Here is a 27,416-nt window from a genome sequence, read left to right on the forward strand (position 1 = left end):
TGACACTAGAGTCCGTACCTCAGTATAGTGACACTAGAGTCCGTACCTCAGTATAGTGACACTAGAGTCCGTACCTCAGTATAGTGACACTAGAGTCCGTACCTCAGTATAGTGACACTAGAGTCCGTACCTCAGTATAGTGACACTAGAGTCCGTACCTCAGTATAGTAACACTAGAGTCCGTCAGCCAGGTGTCAGTATAGTGACACTAGAGTCCGTACCTCAGTATAGTAACACTAGAGTCCGTGCCTCAGTATAGTGACACTAGAGTCCGTACCTCAGTATAGTGACACCAGAGTCCGTACCTCAGTATAGTGACACAGAGTCCGTACCTCAGTATAGTGACACTAGAGTCCGTACCTCAGTATAGTGACACCAGAGTCCGTACCTCAGTATAGTGACACTAGAGTCCGTACCTCAGTATAGTGACACTAGAGTCCGTACCTCAGTATAGTGACACTAGAGTCCGTACCTCAGTATAGTGACACTAGAGTCCGTACCTCAGTATAGTGACACTAGAGTCCGTCCAGCATAGTGACACTAGAGTCCCTCAGTATAGTGACACTAGAGTCCGTACCTCAGTATAGTGACACTAGAGTCCTCAGCTAGGTGTCAGTATAGTGACACTAGAGTCCGTACCTCAGTATAGTAACACTAGAGTCCGTACCTCAGTATAGTGACACTAGAGTCCGTACCTCAGTATAGTGACACTAGAGTCCGTACCTCAGTATAGTGACACTAGAGTCCGTACCTCAGTATAGTGACACTAGAGTCCGTACCTCAGTATAGTGACACTCAGAGTCCAGAGTACCTCAGTATAGTAACACTAGAGTCCGTACCTCAGTATAGTGACACTAGAGTCCGTACCTCAGTATAGTGACACTAGAGTCCGTACCTCAGTATAGTGACACTAGAGTCCGTACCTCAGTATAGTGACACTAGAGTCCGTACCTCAGTATAGTGACACTAGAGTCCGTACCTCAGTATAGTGACACTAGAGTCCGTACCTCAGTATAGTGACACTAGAGTCCGTACCTCAGTATAGTGACACTAGAGTCCGTACCTCAGTATAGTGACACTAGAGTCCGTACCTCAGTATAGTGACACTAGAGTCCGTACCTCAGTATAGTGACACTAGAGTCCGTACCTCAGCCATAGTGACACTAGAGTCCGTACCTCAGTATAGTGACACTAGAGTCCGTACCTCAGTATAGTGACACTAGAGTCCGTACCTCAGTATAGTGACACTAGTCCGTACCTCAGTATAGTGACACTAGAGTCCGTACCTCAGCCAGGTGTCAGTATAGTGACACTAGAGTCCGTACCTCAGTATAGTGACACTAGAGTCCGTGACACCTCAGTATAGTGACACTAGAGTCCGTACCTCAGTATAGTGACACTAGAGTCCGTACCTCAGTATAGTGACACTAGAGTCCGTACCTCAGTATAGTGACACTAGAGTCCGTACCTCAGTATAGTGACACTAGAGTCCGTACCTCAGTATAGTGACACTAGAGTCCGTACCTCAGTATAGTGACACTAGAGTCCGTACCTCAGTATAGTGACACTAGAGTCCGTACCTCAGTATAGTGACACTAGAGTCCGTACCTCAGTATAGTGACACTAGAGTCCGTACCTCAGTATAGTGACACTAGAGTCCGTACCTCAGTATAGTGACACTAGAGTCCGTACCTCAGTATAGTGACACTAGAGTCCGTACCTCAGTATAGTGACACTAGAGTCCGTACTCAGTATAGTGACACTAGAGTCCGTACCTCAGTATAGTGACACTAGAGTCCGTACCTCAGTATAGTGACACTAGAGTCCGTACCTCAGTATAGTGACACAGAGTCCGTACCTCAGTATAGTGACACTAGAGTCCGTACCTCAGTATAGTGACACAGAGTCCGTACCTCAGTATAGTGACACTAGAGTCCGTACCTCAGTATAGTGACACTAGAGCACTTCGTACCTCAGTATAGTGACACTAGAGTCCGTACCTCAGTATAGTGACACTAGAGTCCAGTACTAGAGTCCCTCAGTATAGTGACACTAGAGTCCGTACCTCAGTATAGTGACACTAGAGTCCGTACCTCAGTATAGTGACACTAGAGTCCGTACCTCAGTATAGTGACACTAGAGTCCAGTGACACCACCTCAGTATAGTGACACTAGAGTCCGTACCTCAGTATAGTGACACTAGAGTCCGTACCTCAGTATAGTGACACTAGAGTCCGTACCTCAGTATAGTGACACTAGAGTCCGTACCTCAGTATAGTGACACTAGAGTCCGTACCTCAGTATAGTGACCAGAGTGTCAGTATAGTGACACTAGAGTCCGTACCTCAGTATAGTGACACTAGAGTCCGTACCTCAGTATAGTGACACTAGAGTCCGTACCTCAGTATAGTAACACTAGAGTCCGTATCAGTGACACTAGAGTCCGTACCTCAGTATAGTGACACTAGAGTCCGTACCTCAGTATAGTGACACTAGAGTCCGTACCTCAGTATAGTGACACTAGAGTCCGTACCTCAGTATAGTGACACTAGAGTCCGTACCTCAGTATAGTGACACTAGAGTCCGTACCTCAGTATAGTGACACTAGAGTCCGTACAGCCTCAGTATAGTGACACTAGAGTCCGTAGTGACCTCAGTATAGTGACACTAGAGTCCGTACCTCAGTATCAGTGACACTAGAGTCCGTACCTCAGTATAGTGACACTAGAGTCCGTACCTCAGTATAGTGACACTAGAGTCCGTACCTCAGTATAGTGACACTAGAGTCCGTACCTCAGTATAGTGACACTAGAGTCCGTACCTCAGTATAGTGACACTAGAGTCCGTACCTCAGTATAGTGACACTAGAGTCCGTACCTCAGTATAGTGACACTAGAGTCCGTACCTCAGTATAGTGACACTAGAGTCCGTACCTCAGTATAGTGACACTAGAGTCCGTACCTCCTCAGTATAGTGACACTAGAGTCCGTACCTCAGTATAGTGACACTAGAGTCCGTACCTCAGTATAGTGACACTAGAGTCCGTACCTCAGTATAGTGACACAGAGTCCGTACCTCAGTATAGTGACACTAGAGTCCGTACCTCAGTATAGTGACACTAGAGTCCGTACCTCAGCCAGGTGTCAGTATAGTGACACTAGAGTCCGTACCTCAGTATAGTGACACTAGAGTCCGTACCTCAGTATAGTGACACTAGAGTCCGTCAGTACCTCAGTATAGTGACACTAGAGTCCGTACCTCAGTATAGTGACACTAGAGTCCGTACCTCAGTATAGTGACACTAGAGTCCGTACCTCAGTATAGTGACACTAGAGTCCGTACCTCAGTATAGTGACACTAGAGTCCGTACCTCAGTATAGTGACACTAGAGTCCGTACCTCAGTATAGTAACACTAGAGTCCGTACCTCAGTATAGTGACACTAGAGTCCGTACCTCAGTATAGTGACACTAGAGTCCGTACCTCAGTATAGTGACACTAGAGTCCGTACCTCAGTATAGTGACACTAGAGTCCGTACCTCAGTATAGTGACACTAGAGTCCGTACCTCAGTATAGTGACACTAGAGTCCGTACCTCAGTATAGTGACACTAGAGTCCGTACCTCAGTATAGTGACACTAGAGTCCGTACCTCAGTATAGTGACACTAGAGTCCGTACCTCAGTATAGTGACACTAGAGTCCGTACCTCAGTATAGTGACACTAGAGTCCGTACCTCAGTATAGTGACACTAGAGTCCGTACCTCAGTATAGTGACACCAGAGTCCGTACCTCAGTATAGTGACACTAGAGTCCTCAGCCAGGTGTCAGTATAGTGACACTAGAGTCCGTACCTCAGTATAGTAACACTAGAGTCCGTACCTCAGTATAGTGACACTAGAGTCCGTACCTCAGTATAGTGACACTAGAGTCCGTACCTCAGTATAGTGACACTAGAGTCCGTACCTCAGTATAGTGACACTAGAGTCCGTACCTCAGTATAGTGACACTAGAGTCCGACACTAGAGTCCGTACCTCAGTATAGTGACACTAGAGTCCGTACCTCAGTATAGTGACACTAGAGTCCGTACCTCAGTATAGTGACACTAGAGTCCGTACCTCAGTATAGTGACACTAGAGTCCGTACCTCAGTATAGTGACACTAGAGTCCGTACCTCAGTATAGTGACACTAGAGTCCGTACCTCAGTATAGTGACACTAGAGTCCGTACCTCAGTATAGTGACACTAGAGTACCTCAGTATAGTGACACTAGAGTCCGTACCTCAGTATAGTGACACTAGAGTCCGTACCTCAGTATAGTGACACTAGAGTCCGTACCTCAGTATAGTGACACTAGAGTCCGTACCTCAGTATAGTGACACTAGAGTCCGTACCTCAGTATAGTAACACTAGAGTCCGTACCTCAGTATAGTGACACTAGAGTCCGTAGCCTCAGTATAGTGACACTAGAGTCCGTACCTCAGTATAGTGACACTAGAGTCCGTCACCTCAGTATAGTGACACTAGAGTCCGTACCTCAGTATAGTAACACTAGAGTCCGTACCTCAGTATAGTGACACTAGAGTCCGTACCTCAGTATAGTGACACTAGTCCGTACCTCAGTATAGTGACACTAGAGTCCGTACCTCAGTATAGTGACACTAGAGTCCGTACCTCAGTATAGTGACACTAGAGTCCGTACCTCAGTATAGTGACACTAGAGTCCGTACCTCAGTATAGTGACACTAGAGTCCGTACCTCAGTATAGTGACACTAGAGTCCGTACCTCAGTATAGTAACACTAGAGTCCGTACCTCAGTATAGTGACACTAGAGTCCAGTATAGTGACACTCAGTCCAGGTGTCAGTATAGTGACACTAGAGTCCGTACCTCAGTATAGTGACACTAGAGTCCGTACCTCAGTATAGTGACACTAGAGTCCGTACCTCAGTATAGTGACACTAGAGTCCGTACCTCAGTATAGTGACACTAGAGTCCGTACCTCAGTATAGTGACACTAGAGTCCGTACCTCAGTATAGTGACACTAGAGTCCAGTACCTCAGTATAGTGACACTAGAGTCCGTACCTCAGTAGTGTCACTAGAGTCCGTACCTCAGTATAGTGACACTAGAGTCCGTACCTCAGTATAGTGACACTAGAGTCCGTACCTCAGTATAGTGACACTAGAGTCCGTACCTCAGTATAGTGACACTAGAGTCCGTACCTCAGTATAGTGACACTAGAGTCCGTACCTCAGTATAGTGACACTAGAGTCCGTACCTCAGTATAGTGACACTCAGAGTCCGTACCTCAGTATAGTGACACTAGAGTCCGTACCTCAGTATAGTGACACTAGAGTCCGTACCTCAGTATAGTGACACTAGAGTCCGTACCTCAGTATAGTGACACCTCAGTATAGTGAGTCCGTACCTCAGTATAGTGACACTAGAGTCCGTACCTCAGTATAGTGACACTAGAGTCCGTACCTCAGCCAGGTGTCAGTATAGTGACACTAGAGTCCGTACCTCAGTATAGTGACACTAGAGTCCGTACCTCAGTATAGTGACACTAGAGTCCGTACCTCAGTATAGTGACACTAGAGTCCGTACCTCAGTATAGTGACACTAGAGTCCGTACCTCAGTATAGTGACACTAGAGTCCGTACCTCAGTACCTCAGTATAGTGACACTAGAGTCCGTACCTCAGTATAGTGACACTAGAGTCCGTACCTCAGTATCAGTACCTCAGTATAGTGACACTAGAGTCCGTCCAGCCACCTCAGTATAGTAACACTAGAGTCCGTACCTCAGTATAGTGACACTAGAGTCCGTACCTCAGTATAGTGACACTAGAGTCCGTACCTCAGTATAGTGACACTAGAGTCCGTACCTCAGTATAGTGACACTAGAGTCCGTACCTCAGTATAGTGACACTAGAGTCCGTAGTGACCTCAGTATAGTGACACTAGAGTCCGTACCTCAGTATAGTAACACTAGAGTCCACCTCAGTATAGTGACACTAGAGTCCGTACCTCAGCCTCAGTATAGTGACACTAGAGTCCGTACCTCAGTATAGTGACACTAGAGTCCGTACCTCAGTATAGTGACACTAGAGTCCGTACCTCAGTATAGTGACACTAGAGTCCGTACCTCAGTATAGTGACACTAGAGTCCGTACCTCAGTATAGTGACACTAGAGTCCGTACCTCAGTATAGTGACACTAGAGTCCGTACCTCAGTATAGTAACACTAGAGTCCGTACCTCAGTATAGTGACACTAGAGTCCGTACCTCAGCCAGGTGTCAGTATAGTGACACTAGAGTCCGTACCTCAGTATAGTGACACTAGAGTCCGTACCTCAGTATAGTGACACTAGAGTCCGTACCTCAGTATAGTGACACTAGAGTCCGTACCTCAGTATAGTGACACTAGAGTCCGTACCTCAGTATAGTGACACTAGAGTCCGTACCTCAGTATAGTGACACTAGAGTCCGTACCTCAGTATAGTGACACTAGAGTCCGTACCTCAGTATAGTGACACTAGAGTCCGTACCTCAGTATAGTGACACTAGAGTCCGTACCTCAGTATAGTGACACTAGAGTCCGTACCTCAGTATAGTGACACTAGAGTCCGTACCTCAGTATAGTGACACTAGAGTCCGTACCTCAGTATAGTGACACTAGAGTCCGTACCTCAGTATAGTGACACTAGAGTCCGTACCTCAGTATAGTGACACTAGAGTCCGTACCTCAGTATAGTGACACTAGAGTCCGTGCCTCAGGTGTCGTACCTATAGTGACACTAGAGTCCGTACCTCAGTATAGTGACACTAGAGTCCGTACCTCAGTATAGTGACACTAGAGTCCGTACCTCAGTATAGTGACACTAGAGTCCGTACCTCAGTATAGTGACACTAGAGTCCGTACCTCAGTATAGTGACACTAGAGTCCGTACCTCAGTATAGTGACACTAGAGTCCGTACCTCAGTATAGTGACACTAGAGTCCGTACCTCAGTATAGTGACACTAGAGTCCGTACCTCAGTATAGTGACACTAGAGTCCGTACCTCAGTATAGTGACACTAGAGTCCGTACCTCAGTATAGTGACACTAGAGTCCGTACCTCAGTATAGTGACACTAGAGTCCGTACCTCAGTATAGTGACACTAGAGTCCGTACCTCAGTATAGTGACACTAGAGTCTCAGTATAGTAACACTAGAGTCCGTGCCTCAGTATAGTGACACTAGAGTCCGTACCTCAGTATAGTGACACTAGAGTCCGTACCTCAGTATAGTGACACTAGAGTCCGTACCTCAGTATAGTATAGTGACACTAGAGTCCGTACCTCAGTATAGTGACACTAGAGTCCGTACCTCAGTATAGTGACACTAGAGTCCGTACCTCAGTATAGTGACACTAGAGTCCGTACCTCAGTATAGTGACACTAGAGTCCGTACCTCAGTATAGTGACACTAGAGTCCGTACCTCAGTATAGAGTACCTCAGTATAGAGTCCGTACCTCAGTATAGTGACACTAGAGTCCGTACCTCTCAGACCAGGTGTCAGTATAGTGACACTAGAGCCCGTACCTCAGTATAGTGACACTAGAGTCCGTACCTCAGTATAGTAACACTAGAGTCCGTAACCTCAGTATAGTAACACTAGAGTCCGTACCTCAGTATAGTGACACTAGAGTCCGTACCTCAGTATAGTGACACTAGAGTCCGTACCTCAGTATAGTAACACTAGAGTCCGTACCTCAGTATAGTGACACTAGAGTCCGTACCTCAGTATAGTGACACTAGAGTCCGTACCTCAGTATAGTAACACTAGAGTCCGTACCTCAGTATAGTGACACTAGAGTCCAGTATAGTGACACTAGAGTCCGTATAGTGACACTAGAGTCCGTACCTCAGTATAGTGACACTAGAGTCCGTACCTCAGTATAGTAACACTAGAGTCCGTACCTCAGTATAGTAACACTAGAGTCCGTACCTCAGTATAGTGACACTAGAGTCCGTACCTCAGTATAGTGACACTAGAGTCCGTACCTCAGTATAGTGACAGTATAGAGTCCGTACCTCAGTATAGTGACACTAGAGTCCCACCTCAGTATAGTGACACTAGAGTCCGTACCTCAGTATAGTGACACTAGAGTCCGTACCTCAGTATAGTGACACTAGAGTCCGTACCTCAGTATAGTGACACTAGAGTCCGTACCTCAGTATAGTGACACTAGAGTCCGTCTCAGTATAGTGACACAGGTACCTCAGTATAGTGACACTAGAGTCCGTACCTCAGTATAGTGACACTAGAGTCCGTACCTCAGTATAGTGACACTAGAGTCCGTAACCTCAGTATAGTGACACTAGAGTCCGTACCTCAGTATAGTGACACTAGAGTCCGTACCTCAGTATAGTGACACTAGAGTCCGTACCTCAGTATAGTGACACTAGAGTCCGTCCAGTATAGTGACACTAGAGTCCTCAGTATAGTGACACTAGAGTCCGTACCTATAGTAACACTAGAGGTGTCAGTATAGTGACACTAGAGTCCGTACCTCAGTATAGTGACACTAGAGTCCGTACCTCAGTATAGTGACACTAGAGTCCGTACCTCAGTATAGTAACACTAGAGTCCGTACCTCAGTATAGTGACACTAGAGTCCGTACCTCAGTATAGTGACACTAGAGTCCGTACCTCAGTATAGTGACACTAGAGTCCGTACCTCAGTATAGTGACACTAGAGTCCGTACCTCAGTATAGTGACACTAGAGTCCGTACCTCAGTATAGTAACACTAGAGTCCGTACCTCAGTATAGTGACACTAGAGTCCGTACCTCAGTATAGTGACACTAGTCCGTACCTCAGTATAGTGACACTAGAGTCCGTACCTCAGTATAGTGACACTAGAGTCCGTACCTCAGTATAGTGACACTAGAGTCCGTACCTCAGTATAGTGACACTAGAGTCCGTACCTCAGTATAGTGACACTAGAGTCCGTACCTCAGTATAGTGACACTAGAGAGTCCAGTATAGTGACACTCAGTATAGTGACACTAGAGTCCGTACCTCAGTATAGTAACACTAGAGTCCGTACCCCAGTATAGTGACACTAGAGTCCGTACCTCAGCCAGGTGTCAGTATAGTGACACTAGAGCCCGTACCTCAGTATAGTGACACTAGAGTCCGTACCTCAGTATAGTAACACTAGAGTCCGTAACCTCAGTATAGTAACACTAGAGTCCGTACCTCAGTATAGTGACACTAGAGTCCGTACCTCAGTATAGTGACACTAGAGTCCGTACCTCAGTATAGTAACACTAGAGTCCGTACCTCAGTATAGTGACACTAGAGTCCGTACCTCAGCCAGGTGTCAGTATAGTAACACTAGAGTCCGTACCTCAGTATAGTGACACCTCAGTATAGTGACACTAGAGTCCGTACCTCAGTATAGTGACACTAGAGTCCGTACCTCAGTATAGTGACACTAGAGTCCGTACCTCAGTATAGTAACACTAGAGTCCGTACCTCAGTATAGTAACACTAGAGTCCGTACCTCAGTATAGTGACACTAGAGTCCGTACCTCAGTATAGTGACACTAGAGTCCGTACCTCAGTATAGTGACACTAGAGTCCGTACCTCAGTATAGTGACACTAGAGTCCGTACCTCAGTATAGTGACACTAGAGTCCGTACCTCAGTATAGTGACACTAGAGTCCGTACCTCAGTATAGTGACACTAGAGTCCGTACCTCAGTATAGTGACACTAGAGTCCGTACCTCAGTATAGTGACACTAGAGTCCGTACCTCAGCCAGGTGTCAGTATAGTGACACTAGAGCCCGTACCTCAGTATAGTGACACTAGAGTCCGTACCTCAGTATAGTAACACTAGAGTCCGTAACCTCAGTATAGTAACACTAGAGTCCGTACCTCAGTATAGTGACACTAGAGTCCGTACCTCAGTATAGTGACACTAGAGAGTCCTCAGTATAGTGACACTCAGTATCAGTATAGTAACTAGAGTCCGTACCTCAGTATAGTGACACTAGAGTCCGTACCTCAGCCAGGTGTCAGTATAGTAACACTAGAGTCCGTACCTCAGTATAGTGACACTAGAGTCCGTACCTCAGTATAGTGACACTAGAGTCCGTACCTCAGTATAGTAACACTAGAGTCCGTACCTCAGTATAGTGACACTAGAGTCCGTACCTCAGCCAGGTGTCAGTATAGTGACACTAGAGCCCGTACCTCAGTATAGTGACACTAGAGTCCGTACCTCAGTATAGTAACACTAGAGTCCGTAACCTCAGTATAGTAACACTAGAGTCCGTACCTCAGTATAGTGACACTAGAGTCCGTACCTCAGTATAGTGACACTAGAGTCCGTACCTCAGTATAGTAACACTAGAGTCCGTACCTCAGTATAGTGACACTAGAGTCCGTACCTCAGCCAGGTGTCAGTATAGTAACACTAGAGTCCGTACCTCAGTATAGTGACACTAGAGTCCGTACCTCAGTATAGTGACACTAGAGTCCGTACCTCAGTATAGTAACACTAGAGTCCGTACCTCAGTATAGTGACACTAGAGTCCGTACCTTAGTATAGTAACACTAGAGTCCGTACCTCAGTATAGTGACACTAGAGTCTGTACCTCAGTATAGTAACACTAGAGTCCGTACCTCAGTATAGTAACACTAGAGTCCGTACCTCAGCCAGGCGGTCAGCCAGAGCCTTCACCATGATACTGTTGTAGTCGTCTCCCTGGGTCTCAAACCGTTTGCTCAGCTCCTCCGCTCCGAACACAGCTACAGCAAACATCCCCATGTAGTCAGACACACGGCTGGCCCTCGGGGCCACGAAGTCGGACAGGCAGTAGTAGGGGTCTGAGCTGGCGCTGTCCTTCTCTGCCTACAAGACAAAACACAGTTATCTCACAATACGTGCTTGTTGTTCGGGTTGACCCCATTTAGTCCGCTGTTTCCATTGATTGGTCCATAGACTGTTGGTCGACCCAGATGTCTTTAAGTCGAGCAGTAGCAACAAATTCTAAACAATTGGTGACACCTTTCTGATTGGCTTCTGTCTGATTGGACTGATCCATTGTGGAGGCCTGTCTGATTGGACTGATCCATTGTGGAGGCCTGTCTGATTGGACTGATCCATTGTGGAGGCCTGTCTGATTGGACTGATCCATTGTGGAGGTCTGTCTCAGTGGACTAATCCATTATAGAGACCTGTCTCAGTGGACTAATCCATTATAGAGGCCTGTCTCAGTGGACTAATCCATTATAGAGGCCTGTCTCAGAGGACTAATCCATTATAGAGGCCTGTCTCAGTGGACTAATCCATTATAGAGGTCTGTCTCAGTGGACTAATCCATTATAGAGGTCTGTCTCAGTGGACTAATCCATTATAGAGGTCTGTCTCAGTGGACTAATCCATTATAGAGGTCTGTCTCAGTGGACTAATCCATTATAGAGGTCTGTCTCAGTGGACTAATCCATTATAGAGGTCTGTCTCAGTGGACTAATCCATTATAGAGGCCTGTCTCAGTGGACTAATCCATTGTGGAGACCTGTCTCTGTGGACTAATCCATTATAGAGGTCTGTCTCAGTGGACTAATCCATTATAGAGGTCTGTCTCAGTGGACTAATCCATTATAGAGGCCTGTCTCAGTGGACTAATCCATTGTGGAGACCTGTCTCAGTGGACTAATCCATTATAGAGGTCTGTCTCAGTGGACTAATCCATTATAGAGGTCTGTCTCAGTGGACTAATCCATTATAGAGGCCTGTCTCAGTGGACTAATCCATTGTGGAGACCTGTCTCAGTGGACTAATCCATTATAGAGGTCTGTCTCTGTGGACTAATCCATTATAGAGGTCTGTCTCTGTGGACTAATCCATTATAGAGGTCTGTCTGAGTGTACTAATCCGTTGTGAAGTCCTGTCTCAGTGGACTAATCCATTATAGAGGCCTGTCTCAGTGGACTAATCCATTATAGAGGTCTGTCTCAGTGGACTAATCCATTATAGAGGTCTGTCTGAGTGGACTAATCCATTATAGAGGTCTGTCTCAGTGGACTAATCCATTATAGAGGTCTGTCTCAGTGGACTAATCCATTATAGAGGCCTGTCTCAGTGGACTAATCCATTGTGGAGACCTGTCTCAGTGGACTAATCCATTATAGAGGTCTGTCTCTGTGGACTAATCCATTATAGAGGTCTGTCTCAGTGGACTAATCCATTATAGAGGCCTGTCTCAGTGGACTAATCCATTGTGGAGACCTGTCTCAGTGGACTAATCCATTATAGAGGTCTGTCTCAGTGGACTAATCCATTATAGAGGTCTGTCTCTGTGGACTAATCCATTATAGAGGTCTGTCTGAGTGTACTAATCCGTTGTGAAGTCCTGTCTCAGTGGACTAATCCATTATAGAGGTCTGTCTCAGTGGACTAATCCATTATAGAGGTCTGTCTCAGTGGACTAATCCATTATAGAGGCCTGTCTCAGTGGACTAATCCATTGTGGAGACCTGTCTCAGTGGACTAATCCATTATAGAGGTCTGTCTCTGTGGACTAATCCATTATAGAGGTCTGTCTCTGTGGACTAATCCATTATAGAGGTCTGTCTGAGTGTACTAATCCGTTGTGAAGTCCTGTCTCAGTGGACTAATCCATTATAGAGGCCTGTCTCAGTGGACTAATCCATTATAGAGGTCTGTCTCAGTGGACTAATCCATTATAGAGGTCTGTCTGAGTGGACTAATCCATTATAGAGGTCTGTCTCAGTGGACTAATCCATTATAGAGGCCTGTCTCAGTGGACTAATCCATTATAGAGGCCTGTCTCAGTGGACTAATCCATTGTGGAGACCTGTCTCAGTGGACTAATCCATTATAGAGGTCTGTCTCTGTGGACTAATCCATTATAGAGGTCTGTCTCTGTGGACTAATCCATTATAGAGGTCTGTCTGAGTGGACTAATCCGTTGTGAAGTCCTGTCTCAGTGGACTAATCCATTATAGAGGTCTGTCTGAGTGGACTAATCCATTATAGAGGTCTGTCTCTGTGGACTAATCCATTATGACACAGTCCACCTCACCTGTACGAGTCTGTCTCTGTAAGGTCTGTCTCTGTGGACTAATCCATTATAGAGGTCTGTCTGAGTGTACTAATCCGTTGTGAAGTCCTGTCTCAATCAACAACGTACTTGTTCATGTCATCACACAGCATACAGTTCACACAGTTCATAATGTGAAAAGCAAATTTTTGTCGTGGACAGCCCTACTTGTTAGATTTATAAATGGAAATTAATTGAACACAGACCCCGCCCCCCCACACACAGACCCCGCCCCCCCCCACACCATGAACTAACACACCCTGTTCCAGATCTCCCTGCTACTCACCTGTTGGCGTAGTCCATAGAAGGTGGCGAGGGGCGTGGGGGAGCGAGGTGTGACGTCATGTTCGTACACCTGGATGTCGTCTCCTACACTCTGGGCGGGCCAGAAGCCCACCAGGCCACGCCCCCAGAGACCCTTATTATCTATCAGTCTGTTGAGGAGCCGCTGGGCGTCGTCAAACACCCTCCGAGCCTCCTCACCTGTACAGGTTCATTATTATCTATCAGTCTCCTCACCTGTACAGGTTCATTATGACATTATTATCTATCAGTCTCCTCACCTGTACAGGTTCATTATGACATTATTATCTATCAGTCTCCTCACCTGTACAGGTTCATTATGACATTATTATCTATCAGTCTCCTCACCTGTACAGGTTCATTATAACATTATTATCTATCAGTCTCCTCACCTGTACAGGTTCATTATAACATTATTATCTATCAGTCTCCTCACCTGTACAGGTTCATTATGACATTATTATCTATCAGTCTCCTCACCTGTACAGGTTCATTATGACATTATTATCTATCAGTCTCCTCACCTGTACAGGTTCATTATGACATTATTATCTATCAGTCTCCTCACCTGTACAGGTTCATTATTATCTATCAGTCTCCTCACCTGTACAGGTTCATTATGACATTATTATCTATCAGTCTCCTCACCTGTACAGGTTCATTATTATCTATCAGTCTCCTCACCTGTACAGGTTCATTATGACATTATTATCTATCAGTCTCCTCACCTGTACAGGTTCATTATTATCTATCAGTCTCCTCACCTGTACAGGTTCATTATTATCTATCAGTCTCCTCACCTGTACAGGTTCATTATGACATTATTATCTATCAGTCTCCTCACCTGTACAGGTTCATTATGACATTATTATCTATCAGTCTCCTCACCTGTACAGGTTCATTATGACATTATTATCTATCAGTCTCCTCACCTGTACAGGTTCATTATGACATTATTATCTATCAGTCTCCTCACCTGTACAGGTTCATTATGACATTATTATCTATCAGTCTCCTCACCTGTACAGGTTCATTATGACATTATTATCTATCAGTCTCCTCACCTGTACAGGTTCATTATGACATTATTATCTATCAGTCTCCTCACCTGTACAGGTTCATTATGACATTATTATCTATCAGTCTCCTCACCTGTACAGGTTCATTATAACATTATTATCTATCAGTCTCCTCACCTGTACAGGTTCATTATGACATTATTATCTATCAGTCTCCTCACCTTTACAGGTTCATTATGACATTATTATCTATCAGTCTCCTCACCTGTACAGGTTCATTATGACATTATTATCTATCAGTCTCCTCACCTGTACAGGTTCATTATGACATTATTATCTATCAGTCTCCTCACCTGTACAGGTTCATTATGACATTATTATCTATCAGTCTCCTCACCTGTACAGGTTCATTATAACATTATTATCTATCAGTCTCCTCACCTGTACAGGTTCATTATAACATTATTATCTATCAGTCTCCTCACCTGTACAGGTTCATTATGACATTATTATCTATCAGTCTCCTCACCTGTACAGGTTCATTATGACATTATTATCTATCAGTCTCCTCACCTGTACAGGTTCATTATGACATTATTATCTATCAGTCTCCTCACCTGTACAGGTTCATTATTATCTATCAGTCTCCTCACCTGTACAGGTTCATTATGACATTATTATCTATCAGTCTCCTCACCTGTACAGGTTCATTATTATCTATCAGTCTCCTCACCTGTACAGGTTCATTATGACATTATTATCTATCAGTCTCCTCACCTGTACAGGTTCATTATGACATTATTATCTATCAGTCTCCTCACCTGTACAGGTTCATTATGACATTATTATCTATCAGTCTCCTCACCTGTACAGGTTCATTATGACATTATTATCTATCAGTCTCCTCACCTGTACAGGTTCATTATGACATTATTATCTATCAGTCTCCTCACCTGTACAGGTTCATTATGACATTATTATCTATCAGTCTCCTCACCTGTACAGGTTCATTATAACATTATTATCTATCAGTCTCCTCACCTGTACAGGTTCATTATGACATTATTATATATCAGTCTCCTCACCTGTACAGGTTCATTATGACATTATTATCTATCAGTCTCCTCACCTGTACAGGTTCATTATGACATTATTATCTATCAGTCTCCTCACCTGTACAGGTTCATTATGACATTATTATCTATCAGTCTCCTCACCTGTACAGGTTCATTATGACATTATTATCTATCAGTCTCCTCACCTGTACAGGTTCATTATTATCTATCAGTCTCCTCACCTGTACAGGTTCATTATGACATTATTATCTATCAGTCTCCTCACCTGTACAGGTTCATTATTATCTATCAGTCTCCTCACCTGTACAGGTTCATTATTATCTATCAGTCTCCTCACCTGTACAGGTTCATTATTATCTATCAGTCTCCTCACCTGTACAGGTTCATTATGACATTATTATCTATCAGTCTCCTCACCTGTACAGGTTCATTATTATCTATCAGTCCATCAACCACAGGTACAATATTATATTACACCTGTTATACCTCCACATAAGCTTCTGAACAGTCTGAAGGGATGGCAGGAATGCACCTTCTCCATAGAAATACAATCACAACAGTAGAATGGCGATAGCATTACATCTCTATGTCCTCTACGTACCCACGGTTTTGTCCTTGAAGATCTTGGGGTACCCTCTGTTAGGGTACTTCCCTCTCAGCTGCCACACGTCAAAGAAAGGCTTCCAGTCGATGTAGTCCACCAGCCTCCGCAGGTCATACCCCTCAAACACACGGGTACCCAGGAACTGAGGACACACTGACAGGGGGAGGGAGGGAGGGAGGGGGAGGGAGGGAGAGAGAGAGCGGGGAGAAAGAGAGAGAGAGAACGGGAGAGAGAGACAGAGAGAGCGGGAGAGAGAGAGAGAGAGCGGGAGGTAGAGAGAGCGAGAGAGCGGGGAGAGAGAGAGAGCGGGAGAGAGAGAGAGCGGGAGAGAGAGAGAGCGGGAGAGAGAGAGAGCGGGAGGTAGAGAGAGCGAGAGAGCGGGAGAGAGAGAGAGCGGGAGAGAGCGCGGAGAGAGCGCGAGAGAGAGGGAGAGAGAGAGCGGGAGAGATAGAACGGGAGAGAGAGAGAGCGGGAGAGAGAGAACGGGAGAGAGCGAGAGAGCGGGAGAGAGAGAGAGAACGGGGGAGAGAGCGAGAGAGCGGGAGAGAGCGAGAGAGAGCGGGGGAGAGCGGGAGAGCGAGAGAGCGGGAGAGAGAGAGAACGGGAGAGAGAGAGAACGGGAGAGAGCGAGAGAGCGGGAGAGAGCGAGAGAGCGGGAGAGAGAGAGAGAGAGAGAGAACGGGAGAGAGAGAGAGAGCGGGAGAGAGAGAGAGCGGGAGAGAGAGAGAGCGGGAGAGAGAGAGAGCGGGAGAGAGAGAGAACGGGAGAGAGAGAGAGAACGGGAGAGAGAGAGAGAGAGAACCGGGAGAGAGAGAGAGAACGGGAGAGAGAGAGAGAGAACGGGAGAGAGAGAGAGAGAGAGAGAGAGAGAACGGGAGAGAGAGAGAGAGAGAGAGAGAGAGAGAACGGGAGAGAGAGAGAGAGAACGGGAGAGAGAGAGAGAGAGAACGGGAGAGAGAGAGAGAGAGAACGGGAGAGAGAGAGAGAGAACGGGAGAGAGAGAGAGAGAGAGAGAGAGAGAGAACGGGAGAGAGAGAGAGAGAGAACGGGGGAGAGAGAGAGAGAGAACGGGAGAGAGAGAGAGAGAGAGAACGGGAGAGAGAGAGAGAGAGAGAATGGGAGAGAGAGAGAGAGAGAGAGAGAGAGAGAGAGAACGGGAGAGAGAGAACGGGAGAGAGAGAGAGAGAGAATGGGAGAGAGAGAGAGCGGGGGAGAGAGAGAGAGAATGGGAGAGAGAGAACGGGAGAGAGAGAGAGAGAGAACGGGAGAGAGAGAGAGAGAGAGAGAACGGGAGAGAGAGAGAGAGAGAGAACGGGAGAGAGAGAGAGAGAGAGAGAGAGAGAGAGAGAGAGAGAGAGAGAGAGAGAGAGAGAGAGAGAGAGAACGGGAGAGAGAGAGAACGGGAGAGAGAGAGAATGGGAGAGAGAGAGAGAGAGAATGGGAGAGAGAGAGAGAGAATGGGAGAGAGAGAGAGAGAGAGCGGGAGAGAGAGAGAGAGCGGGAGAGAGAGAGAGCGGGAGAGAGAGAGAGCGGGAGAGAGAGAGAGAGCGGGAGAGAGAGGATCAGTCACCATCAAAATATGACCTACATCGGTCAGACAGAAATAAGTCTCGTCTTTTCAATGACAAGCAGACAAATGACTTCCTGAAGGAGGACAGTTGATCCCAGTGAATTAGTGTCGTACCTGGTTTGGTCTGAGAAAGCCAATCCACATGGAGTCCTTTCTCCCTGGCCTGGGCTAGAGACAGGAACCGCCTCTCCTGAGAACACAGACACACAGAGACTCCTGTCATCATCTACCTGAACAGCTCTCAGACAGCCCAGCCATTACAGTGTAGTGTCCCAAACTACCAGCTACGGCCCTGGACACGTGTTGAGGACCAGGATTCATCCACCCATCAGCTGTATAGTGATAGGGCCAGGATTCATCCACCCATCAGCTGTATAGTGACAGGACCAGGATTCATCCACCCATCAGCTGTATAGTGACAGGACCAGGATTCATCCACCCATCAGAGGAATCAGCTGTATAGTGATAGGACCAGGATTCATCCACCCATCAGCTGTATAGTAATAGGACCAGGATTCATCCACCCATCAGAGGAATCAGCTGTATAGTGATAGGACCAGGATTCATCCACCCATCAGCTGTATAGTGATAGGGCCAGGATTCATCCACCCATCAGCTGTATAGTGATAGGACCAGGATTCATCCACCCATCAGCTGTATAGTGATAGGACCAGGATTCATCCACCCATCAGCTGTATAGTGATAGGACCAGGATTCATCCACCCATCAGCTGTATAGTGACAGGACCAGGATTCATCCACCCATCAGAGGAATCAGCTGTATAGTGATAGGACCAGGATTCATCCACCCATCAGCTGTATAGTGATAGGACCAGGATTCATCCACCCATCAGCTGTATAGTGATAGGACCAGGATTCATCCACCCATCAGCTGTATAGTGACAGGACCAGGATTCATCCACCCATCAGAGGAATCAGCTGTATAGTGATAGGACCAGGATTCATCCACCCATCAGCAGTATAGTGATAGGACCAGGATTCATCCACCCATCAGCTGTATAGTGACAGGACCAGGATTCATCCACCCATCAGCTGATTAGTGATAGGACCAGGATTCATCCACCCATCAGCTGTATAGTGATAGGACCAGGATTCATCCACCCATCAGCTGTATAGTGATAGGACCAGGATTCATCCACCCATCAGAGGAATCAGCTGTATAGTGATAGGACCAGGATTCATCCACCCATCAGAGGAATCAGCTGTATAGTGATAGGACCAGGATTCATCCACCCATCAGCAGTATAGTGATAGGACCAGGATTCATCCACCCATCAGAGGAATCAGCTGTATAGTGATAGGACCAGGATTCATCCACCCATCAGAGGAATCAGCTGTATAGTGATAGGACCAGGATTCATCCACCCATCAGCTGTATAGTGATAGGGCCAGGATTCATCCACCCATCAGAGGAATCAGCTGTATAGTGATAGGACCAGGATTCATCCACCCATCAGAGGAATCAGCTGTATAGTGATAGGGCCAGGATTCATCCACCCATCAGAGGAATCAGCTGTATAGTGATAGGGCCAGGATTCATCCACCCATCAGAGGAATCAGCTGTATAGTGATAGGACCAGGATTCATCCACCCATCAGAGGAATCAGCTGTATAATCAGCCTTCTAGACTGTTCCAGTACAGGACAGTCTGTTAGACTAGAACAACTCCTACCTTCTAGACTGTTCCAGTACAGGACAGTCTGTTAGACTAGAACAACTCCTACCTTCTAGACTGTTCCAGTACAGGACAGTCTGTTAGACTAGAACAACTCCTCCCTTCTAGACTGGAACAACTCCTCCCTTCTAGACTGTTCCAGGACAGGACAGTCTGTTAGACTGGAACAACTCCTCCCTTCTAGACTGTTCCAGAACAGGACAGTCTGTTAGATTGGAACAACTCCTACCTTCTAGACTGTTCCAGTACAGGACAGTCTGTTAGACTGGAACAACTCCTACCTTCTAGACTGTTCCAGTACAGGACAGTCTGTTAGACTGGAACAACTCCTCCCTTCTAGACTGTTCCAGTACAGGACACTCTGTTAGACTGGAACAACTCCTACCTTCTAGACTGTTCCAGAACAGAACAATCTGTTAGACTGGAACAACTACCTTCTAGACTGTTCCAGGACAGTCTGTTAGACTGGAACAACTCCTACCTTCTAGACTGTTCCAGAACAGGACAGTCTGTTAGACTGGAACAACTCCTACCTTCTAGACTGTTCCAGTACAGGACAGTCTGTTAGACTGGAACAACTCCTACCTTCTAGACTGTTCCAGAACAAGACAGTCTGTTAGACTGGAACAACTCCTCCCTTCTAGACTGGAACAACTCCTACCTTCTAGACTGTTCCAGAACAGGACAGTCTGTTAGACTAGAACAACTCCTACCTTCTAGACTGTTCCAGAACAAGACAGTCTGTTAGACTGGAACAACTCCTACCTTCTAGACTGTTCCAGAACAGGACAGTCTGTTCCTAATACAGAGCCCTAGATTTCATCCAATGATTTCAGAGTGTTGTAGTGGTCCAATGTGTGTGTTACGTGCGCATGTTTGTCTCTCTGTGTGTGTGTGTGTGTGTGTGTGTGTGTGTGTGTTCCTCACCTTTAGAGAGTCGTAGTGGTCCTGTCTGATGTCTTCGTACTCCTCTGTCGTCTCCTCAAAGAACTCCTCCCTCACATTCTCATCTAGCAGCTGGGAACACTGAAGAGACAACAACACGGAGGCTCATCTAACAGCTGAAGACACTGACAGAGACAACAACACTGAGGACACTGACAGAGACAACAACACGGAGGACACTGAAGAGACAACAACAGGGAGGACACTGACAGAGACAACACTGAGGACACTGACAGAGACAACAACACTGAGGACACTGAAGAGACAACAACAGGGAGGACACTGACAGAGACAACAACAGGGAGGACACTGGCAGAGACAACACGGAGGACACTGACAGAGACAACAACACTGAGGACACTGAAGAGACAACAACACTGAGGACACTGACAGAGACAACACTGAGGACACTGACAGAGACAACAACACGGAGGACACTGACAGAGACAACAACACGGAGGACACTGACAGAGACAACAACACTGAGGACACTGAAGAGACAACAACACTGAGGACACTGACAGAGACACTGAGGACACTGACAGAGACAACAACACGGAGGACACTGACAGAGACAACAACACGGAGGACACTGACAGAGACAACAACACGGAGGACACTGAAGAGACAACAACACGGAGGACACTGAAGAGACAACACAGAGGACACTGACAGAGACAACACGGAGGACACTGACAGAGACAACACGGAGGACACTGACAGAGACAACAACACAGAGGACACTGACAGAGACAACAACACGGAGGACACTGAAGAGACAACACAGAGGACACTGACAGAGACAACAACACGGAGGACACTGACAGAGACAACACGGAGGACACTGACAGAGACAACAACACTGAGGACACTGAAGAGACAACAACACTGAGGACACTGAGAGAGACAACAACACTGAGGACACTGAAGAGACAACAACACTGAGGACACTGAAGAGACAACAACACGGAGGACACTGACAGAGACAACACGGAGGACACTGACAGAGACACTGAGGACTGAGACACTGAGGACACTGACAGAGACAACACGGAGGACACTGACAGAGACAGCACTGAGAACACTGACAGAGACAACACGGAGGACACTGACAGAGACAACAACACTGAGGACACTGACAGAGACAACAACACAGAGGACACTGACAGAGACAACAACACGGAGGACACTGACAGAGACAACACGGAGGACACTGACAGAGACAACACGGAGGACACTGACAGAGACAACACGGAGGACACTGACAGAGACAACACGGAGGACACTGACAGAGACAACACGGAGGACACTGACAGAGACAACAACACGGAGGACACTGACAGAGACAACACAGAGGACACTGACAGAGACAACAACACGGAGGACACTGAAGAGACAACACAGAGGACACTGACAGAGACAACACGGAGGACACTGACAGAGACAACACGGAGGACACTGACAGAGACAACAACACAGAGGACACTGACAGAGACAACAACACGGAGGACACTGAAGAGACAACACAGAGGACACTGACAGAGACAACAACACGGAGGACACTGACAGAGACAACACGGAGGACACTGACAGAGACAACAACACTGAGGACACTGAAGAGACAACAACACTGAGGACACTGAGAGAGACAACAACACTGAGGACACTGAAGAGACAACAACACTGAGGACACTGAAGAGACAACAACACGGAGGACACTGACAGAGACAACACGGAGGACACTGACAGAGACACTGAGGACTGAGACACTGAGGACACTGACAGAGACAACACGGAGGACACTGACAGAGACAGCACTGAGGACACTGACAGAGACAACACTGAGGACACTGACAGAGACAACACGGAGGACACTGACAGAGACAACAACACTGAGGACACTGACAGAGACAACAACACAGAGGACACTGACAGAGACAACAACACGGAGGACACTGACAGAGACAACACGGAGGACACTGACAGAGACAACACGGAGGACACTGACAGAGACAACACGGAGGACACTGACAGAGACAACACGGAGGACACTGACAGAGACAACACGGAGGACACTGACAGAGACAACAACACGGAGGACACTGACAGAGACAACACAGAGGACACTGACAGAGACAACACTGAGGACACTGACAGAGACAACAACACGGAGGACACTGACAGAGACAACAACACGGAGGACACTGACAGAGACAACACGGAGGACACTGACAGAGACAACAACACGGAGGACACTGACAGAGACAACAACACGGAGGACACTGACAGAGACAACAACACGGAGGACACTGACAGAGACAACAACACGGAGGCTCATATAGCAGCTGAGGACACTGACAGAGACAACACTGAGGACACTGACAGAGACAACAACACAGAGGACACTGACAGAGACAACACTGAGGACACTGACAGAGACAACAACACGGAGGACACTGACAGAGACAACACAGAGGACACTGACAGAGACAACACAGAGGACACTGACAGAGACAACAACACTGAGGACACTGACAGAGACAACACGGAGGACACTGACAGAGACAACAACACGGAGGACACTGACAGAGACAACAACACTGAGGACACTGAGACAGAGACAACACAGAGGACCCTGACAGAGACAACAACACTGAGGACACTGACAGAGACAACACAGAGGACCCTGACAGAGACAACACTGAGGACACTGACAGAGACAACACGGAGGACACTGACAGAGACAACACAGAGGACCCTGACAGAGACAACAACACTGAGGACACTGACAGAGACAACACTGAGGACACTGACAGAGACAACAACACGGAGGACACTGACAGAGACAACAACACGGAGGACACTGGCAGAGACAACACGGAGGACACTGACAGAGACAACAACACAGAGGACACTGACAGAGACAACAACACTGAGGACACTGACAGAGACAACAACACTGAGGACACTGACAGAGACAACAACACGGAGGACACTGACAGAGACAACAACACGGAGGACACTGACAGAGACAACACGGAGGACACTGACAGAGACAACACAGAGGACACTGACAGAGACAACACTGAGGACACTGACAGAGACAACAACACTGAGGACACTGACAGAGACAACAACAGGGAGGACACTGACAGAGACAACAACACTGAGGACACTGACAGAGACAACAACACGGAGGACACTGACAGAGACAACACGGAGGACACTGACAGAGACAACACGGAGGACACTGACAGAGACAACAACATGGAGAACACTGACAGAGACAACAACACGGAGGACACTGACAGAGACAACAACACGGAGGACACTGACAGAGACAACAACACGGAGGACACTGACAGAGACAACAACACGGAGGACACTGACAGAGACAACAACACGGAGGACACTGACAGAGACAACACGGAGGACACTGACAGAGACACGGAGGACACTGACAGAGACAACAACACGGAGGACACTGACAGAGACAACAACACGGAGGACACTGACAGAGACAACACGGAGGACACTGACAGAGACAACACGGAGGACACTGACAGAGACACGGAGGACACTGACAGAGACAACAACACGGAGGACACTGACAAGTGTGGGCTGTACTAAGTGAGGACTACAGTATCTACAGACAGGAAGTGTAGTGTGGGCTGTACTAAGTGAGGACTACAGTATCTACAGACAGGAAGTGTAGTGTGGGCTGTACTAAGTGAGGACTACAGTATATACAGACAGGAAGTGTAGTGTGGGCTGTACTAAGTGAGGACTACAGTATCTACAGACAGGAAGTGTAGTGTGGGCTGTACTAAGTGAGGACTACAGTATCTACAGACAGGAAGTGTAGTGTGGGCTGTACTAAGTGAGGACTACAGTATCTACAGACAGGAAGTGTAGTGTGGGCTGTACTAAGTGAGGACTACAGTATCTACAGACAGGAAGTGTAGTGTGGGCTGTACTAAGTGAGGACTACAGTATCTACAGACAGGAAGTGAAGTGAGGACTACAGTATCTACAGACAGGAAGTGTAGTGTGGGCTGTACTAAGTGAGGACTACAGTATCTACAGACAGGAAGTGTAGTGTGGGCTGTACTAAGTGAGAACAGGAAGTGTAGTGCGTCTAGTCAGTGTAGTGTGGGCTGTACTAAGTGAGAACAGGAAGTGTAGTGCGTCTAGTCAGTGTAGTGTGGGCTGTACTAAGTGAGAACAGGAAGTGTAGTGTGTCTAGTCAGTGTAGTGTACGTACCACCACCACACTCCTGGAAGCATCCAGAACATGCACCACAGGACAGCTGTAACGGGGAGCGATCTTTACTGCCGTGTGGGTCCTGTTACACACAGAGGCTTCACATCAGACACAGGGTCAACAAGGGGCCAGGAAGTAGCGAGTTGAAAGGTCACGGTGTGTGTGTGTGTCTTACTTGGAGGTGGTGGCCCCTCCGATCAGCAGTGGGGTCTTCATCCCAAGCCGCTCCATCTCCTTGGCAACATAGATCATCTCATCCAGCGAGGGCGTGATGAGGCCAGACAGACCGATGATGTCTGTAGGGCGGAGGGATACATAGGAATGTTCAGCTGGAGGGACTACTTCTCAAAGAGCAGTTCACTCATTCCATCTCTGATTTCAGTCCTACTCCTTCTCTAGCCTGGTCCCAGATCTGTCTGTGGTTTATAGCCAACTCCTAGCAGTTGGCAAGACAGACCAAACTGATCTGAGACCAGGTTAATCACCTCCTAGTGCCACCTCGTCAGACAGCCCAAACTGATCTGGGACCAGGTTAATCACCTCCTAGTGCCACCCTGTCAGACAGCCCAAACTGATCTGGGACCAGGTTAATCACCTCCTAGTGCCACCCTGTCAGACAGCCCAAACTGATCTGGGACCAGGTTAATCACCTCCTAGTGCCGCCCGGTCAGACAGCCCAAACTGATCTGGGACCAGGTTAATCACCTCCTAGTGCACATATGTCAGAGTCAAGGCCCGCGGGCCACATCCGGCCCGCAAGAAGGTTTTTTACGGCCCCTGGGATGATCTTGATTTATTATTAGAACCGGCCCGCAGCAAGCCGGCAGCCCGCAGATCTTTTACACGCACCAATACTACATTTCCCACAATGCAAAGGTGACGCACCGAGCAGTAGGCTGCTTCATTTCAATATTTATTGGCACAGCAGTCGTCAGCATCACAGTAAAATTAACTTTCAGATACCCATCAAAAATGGCAAAACGGAAGGTGGATACTGAGAACCGGGGGTTTCAAACAAGGTGGGAGTCGGAGTATATGTTCACGAAGGTAGCTGGAAAACCTGTGTGTCTTCTGTGTGGAGAAAGTGTGGCGGTACTGAAAGAGTATAATCTGAGACGACATTATGAAACGAAACACGCGGACAAAAACAAGAATATGGACATGGAACAAAGGCTACAAAAGGCAGAGGAAGCTCTCTACCAGTGCGTTCCCGAGCACACAGTTGGCTGATAAAATAGGTATGCTTGCCGCTGACTTTCGACGCCGATTTGCTGACTTTGAAGCACAAAAAAGCAGGTTGGAACTGCTCGGTAACCCATTTGCTGTTGACGTGGAAAGCTCACCACCAAACCTCCAAATGGAGTTGATTGACCTCCAATGCAATGATGCACTGAGGGCAAAATATGCGGCAGTGGGTGCTGCGGAGTTCGCCCGTTTCCTCCCCGGCACAATGCCCCAGCTGCGCATCCAGGCTGCTCAAACGTTGTCTATGTTTGGCAGCACATACCTGTGTGAACAACTGTTTTCTTTGATGAACCTGAACAAAACATCACACAGAAGTCGACTTACTGCTGAACACCTCCACTCAATTCTGAGGATTTCTTCAGCTCAGAGCCTTACCCCGAACATTGATGAACTTGTGGAAAAGATGGGACACCACCAAGTATCACCCTCAACCTCAAACAAGTGAACATTACTGTGCAATCACATATTTAGAGTTTTTACTCAGTTCAAGTTTAAAAGTTAAAATTTAATATTTGTTTTCACTGCATGTTACTTCTCCTTAAACAAAGTGTTGTTTTTGATTAATAGATTTTTGCACTTTATTTTTTGTATTTCAATCCAATTATATTTTAAAAATATTTCAGTTGAGTGGATGATAGAAAATTGCTATTATTGTTTTTTCTTTGAAGTAAATTTAGCCCACTTTTGCTAAAATAGAAAATATAGTCTACTGATGGTGCCTTGAATACCGGTTTCTTTCATTTAATGTTCATGTTATGGGGATATTTATATAAAGGAAATTTGTCTTTTGTGTCTGTTGAAAATTAAAGATTACTGACAGAGCCATAAGAAAATATTGCTTTATTTATCTGATCATATTGTAATATATTTGTTAGGTTTTCAGTAGGTTCAATTAGGTTCACTAGACTATATGCGTCATTTAAAAAATTTTCAATGAACATTCGAACAGTCCGGCCCTCGTCTTGTAGCTGATTTTTTTATTTGGCCCTCCGTCCATTTGACTTTGACACCCCTGTCCTAGTGCCACCCGGTCAGACAGCCCAAACTGATCTGGGACCAGGTTAATCACCTCCTAGGTGCCACCTCGTCAGACAGCCCAAACTGATCTGGGACCAGGTTAATCACCTCCTAGTGCCGCCCCAACAGCCCAAACTGATCTGGGACCAGGTTAATCACCTCCTAGTGCCACCTCGTCAGACAGCCCAAACTGATCTGGGACCAGGTTAATCACCTCCTAGTGCCACCCTGTCAGACAGCCCAAACTGATCTGGGACCAGGTTAATCACCTCGTAGTGCCACCCCGTCAGACAGCCCAAACTGATCTGGGACCAGGTTAATCACCTCCTAGTGCCACCTCGTCAGACAGCCCAAACTGATCTGGGACCAGGTTAATCACCTCCTAGTGCCGCCCCAACAGCCCAAACTGATCTGGGACCAGGTTAATCACCTCCTAGTGCCACCTCGTCAGACAGCCCAAACTGATCTGGGACCAGGTTAATCACCTCCTAGTGCCACCCCAACAGCCCAAACTGATCTGGGACCAGGTTATAAGGTTCATGTCAACAC

At 46.9% G+C, this 27,416-nt stretch overlaps 1 protein-coding gene across 1 annotated transcript in view; it reads right to left on the bottom strand.

The window, feature by feature from the left end:
* Positions 1 to 27,416, bottom strand: part of LOC135573636 (methionine synthase-like) — a 97,192-nt gene that overhangs the window by 12,419 nt on the left and 57,357 nt on the right. Inside the window, 7 exon segments of the mRNA XM_065022931.1 lie at positions 10,714 to 10,914; positions 13,416 to 13,612; positions 16,129 to 16,284; positions 17,816 to 17,891; positions 20,324 to 20,422; positions 24,606 to 24,687; positions 24,781 to 24,901. Coding sequence (XP_064879003.1) covers positions 10,714 to 10,914; positions 13,416 to 13,612; positions 16,129 to 16,284; positions 17,816 to 17,891; positions 20,324 to 20,422; positions 24,606 to 24,687; positions 24,781 to 24,901 — 932 coding nt within the window.

The sequence above is a fragment of the Oncorhynchus nerka genome, linkage group LG10 (genome assembly GCF_034236695.1).
Source record: "Oncorhynchus nerka isolate Pitt River linkage group LG10, Oner_Uvic_2.0, whole genome shotgun sequence".
NCBI classification, from domain to species: domain Eukaryota; kingdom Metazoa; phylum Chordata; class Actinopteri; order Salmoniformes; family Salmonidae; genus Oncorhynchus; species Oncorhynchus nerka.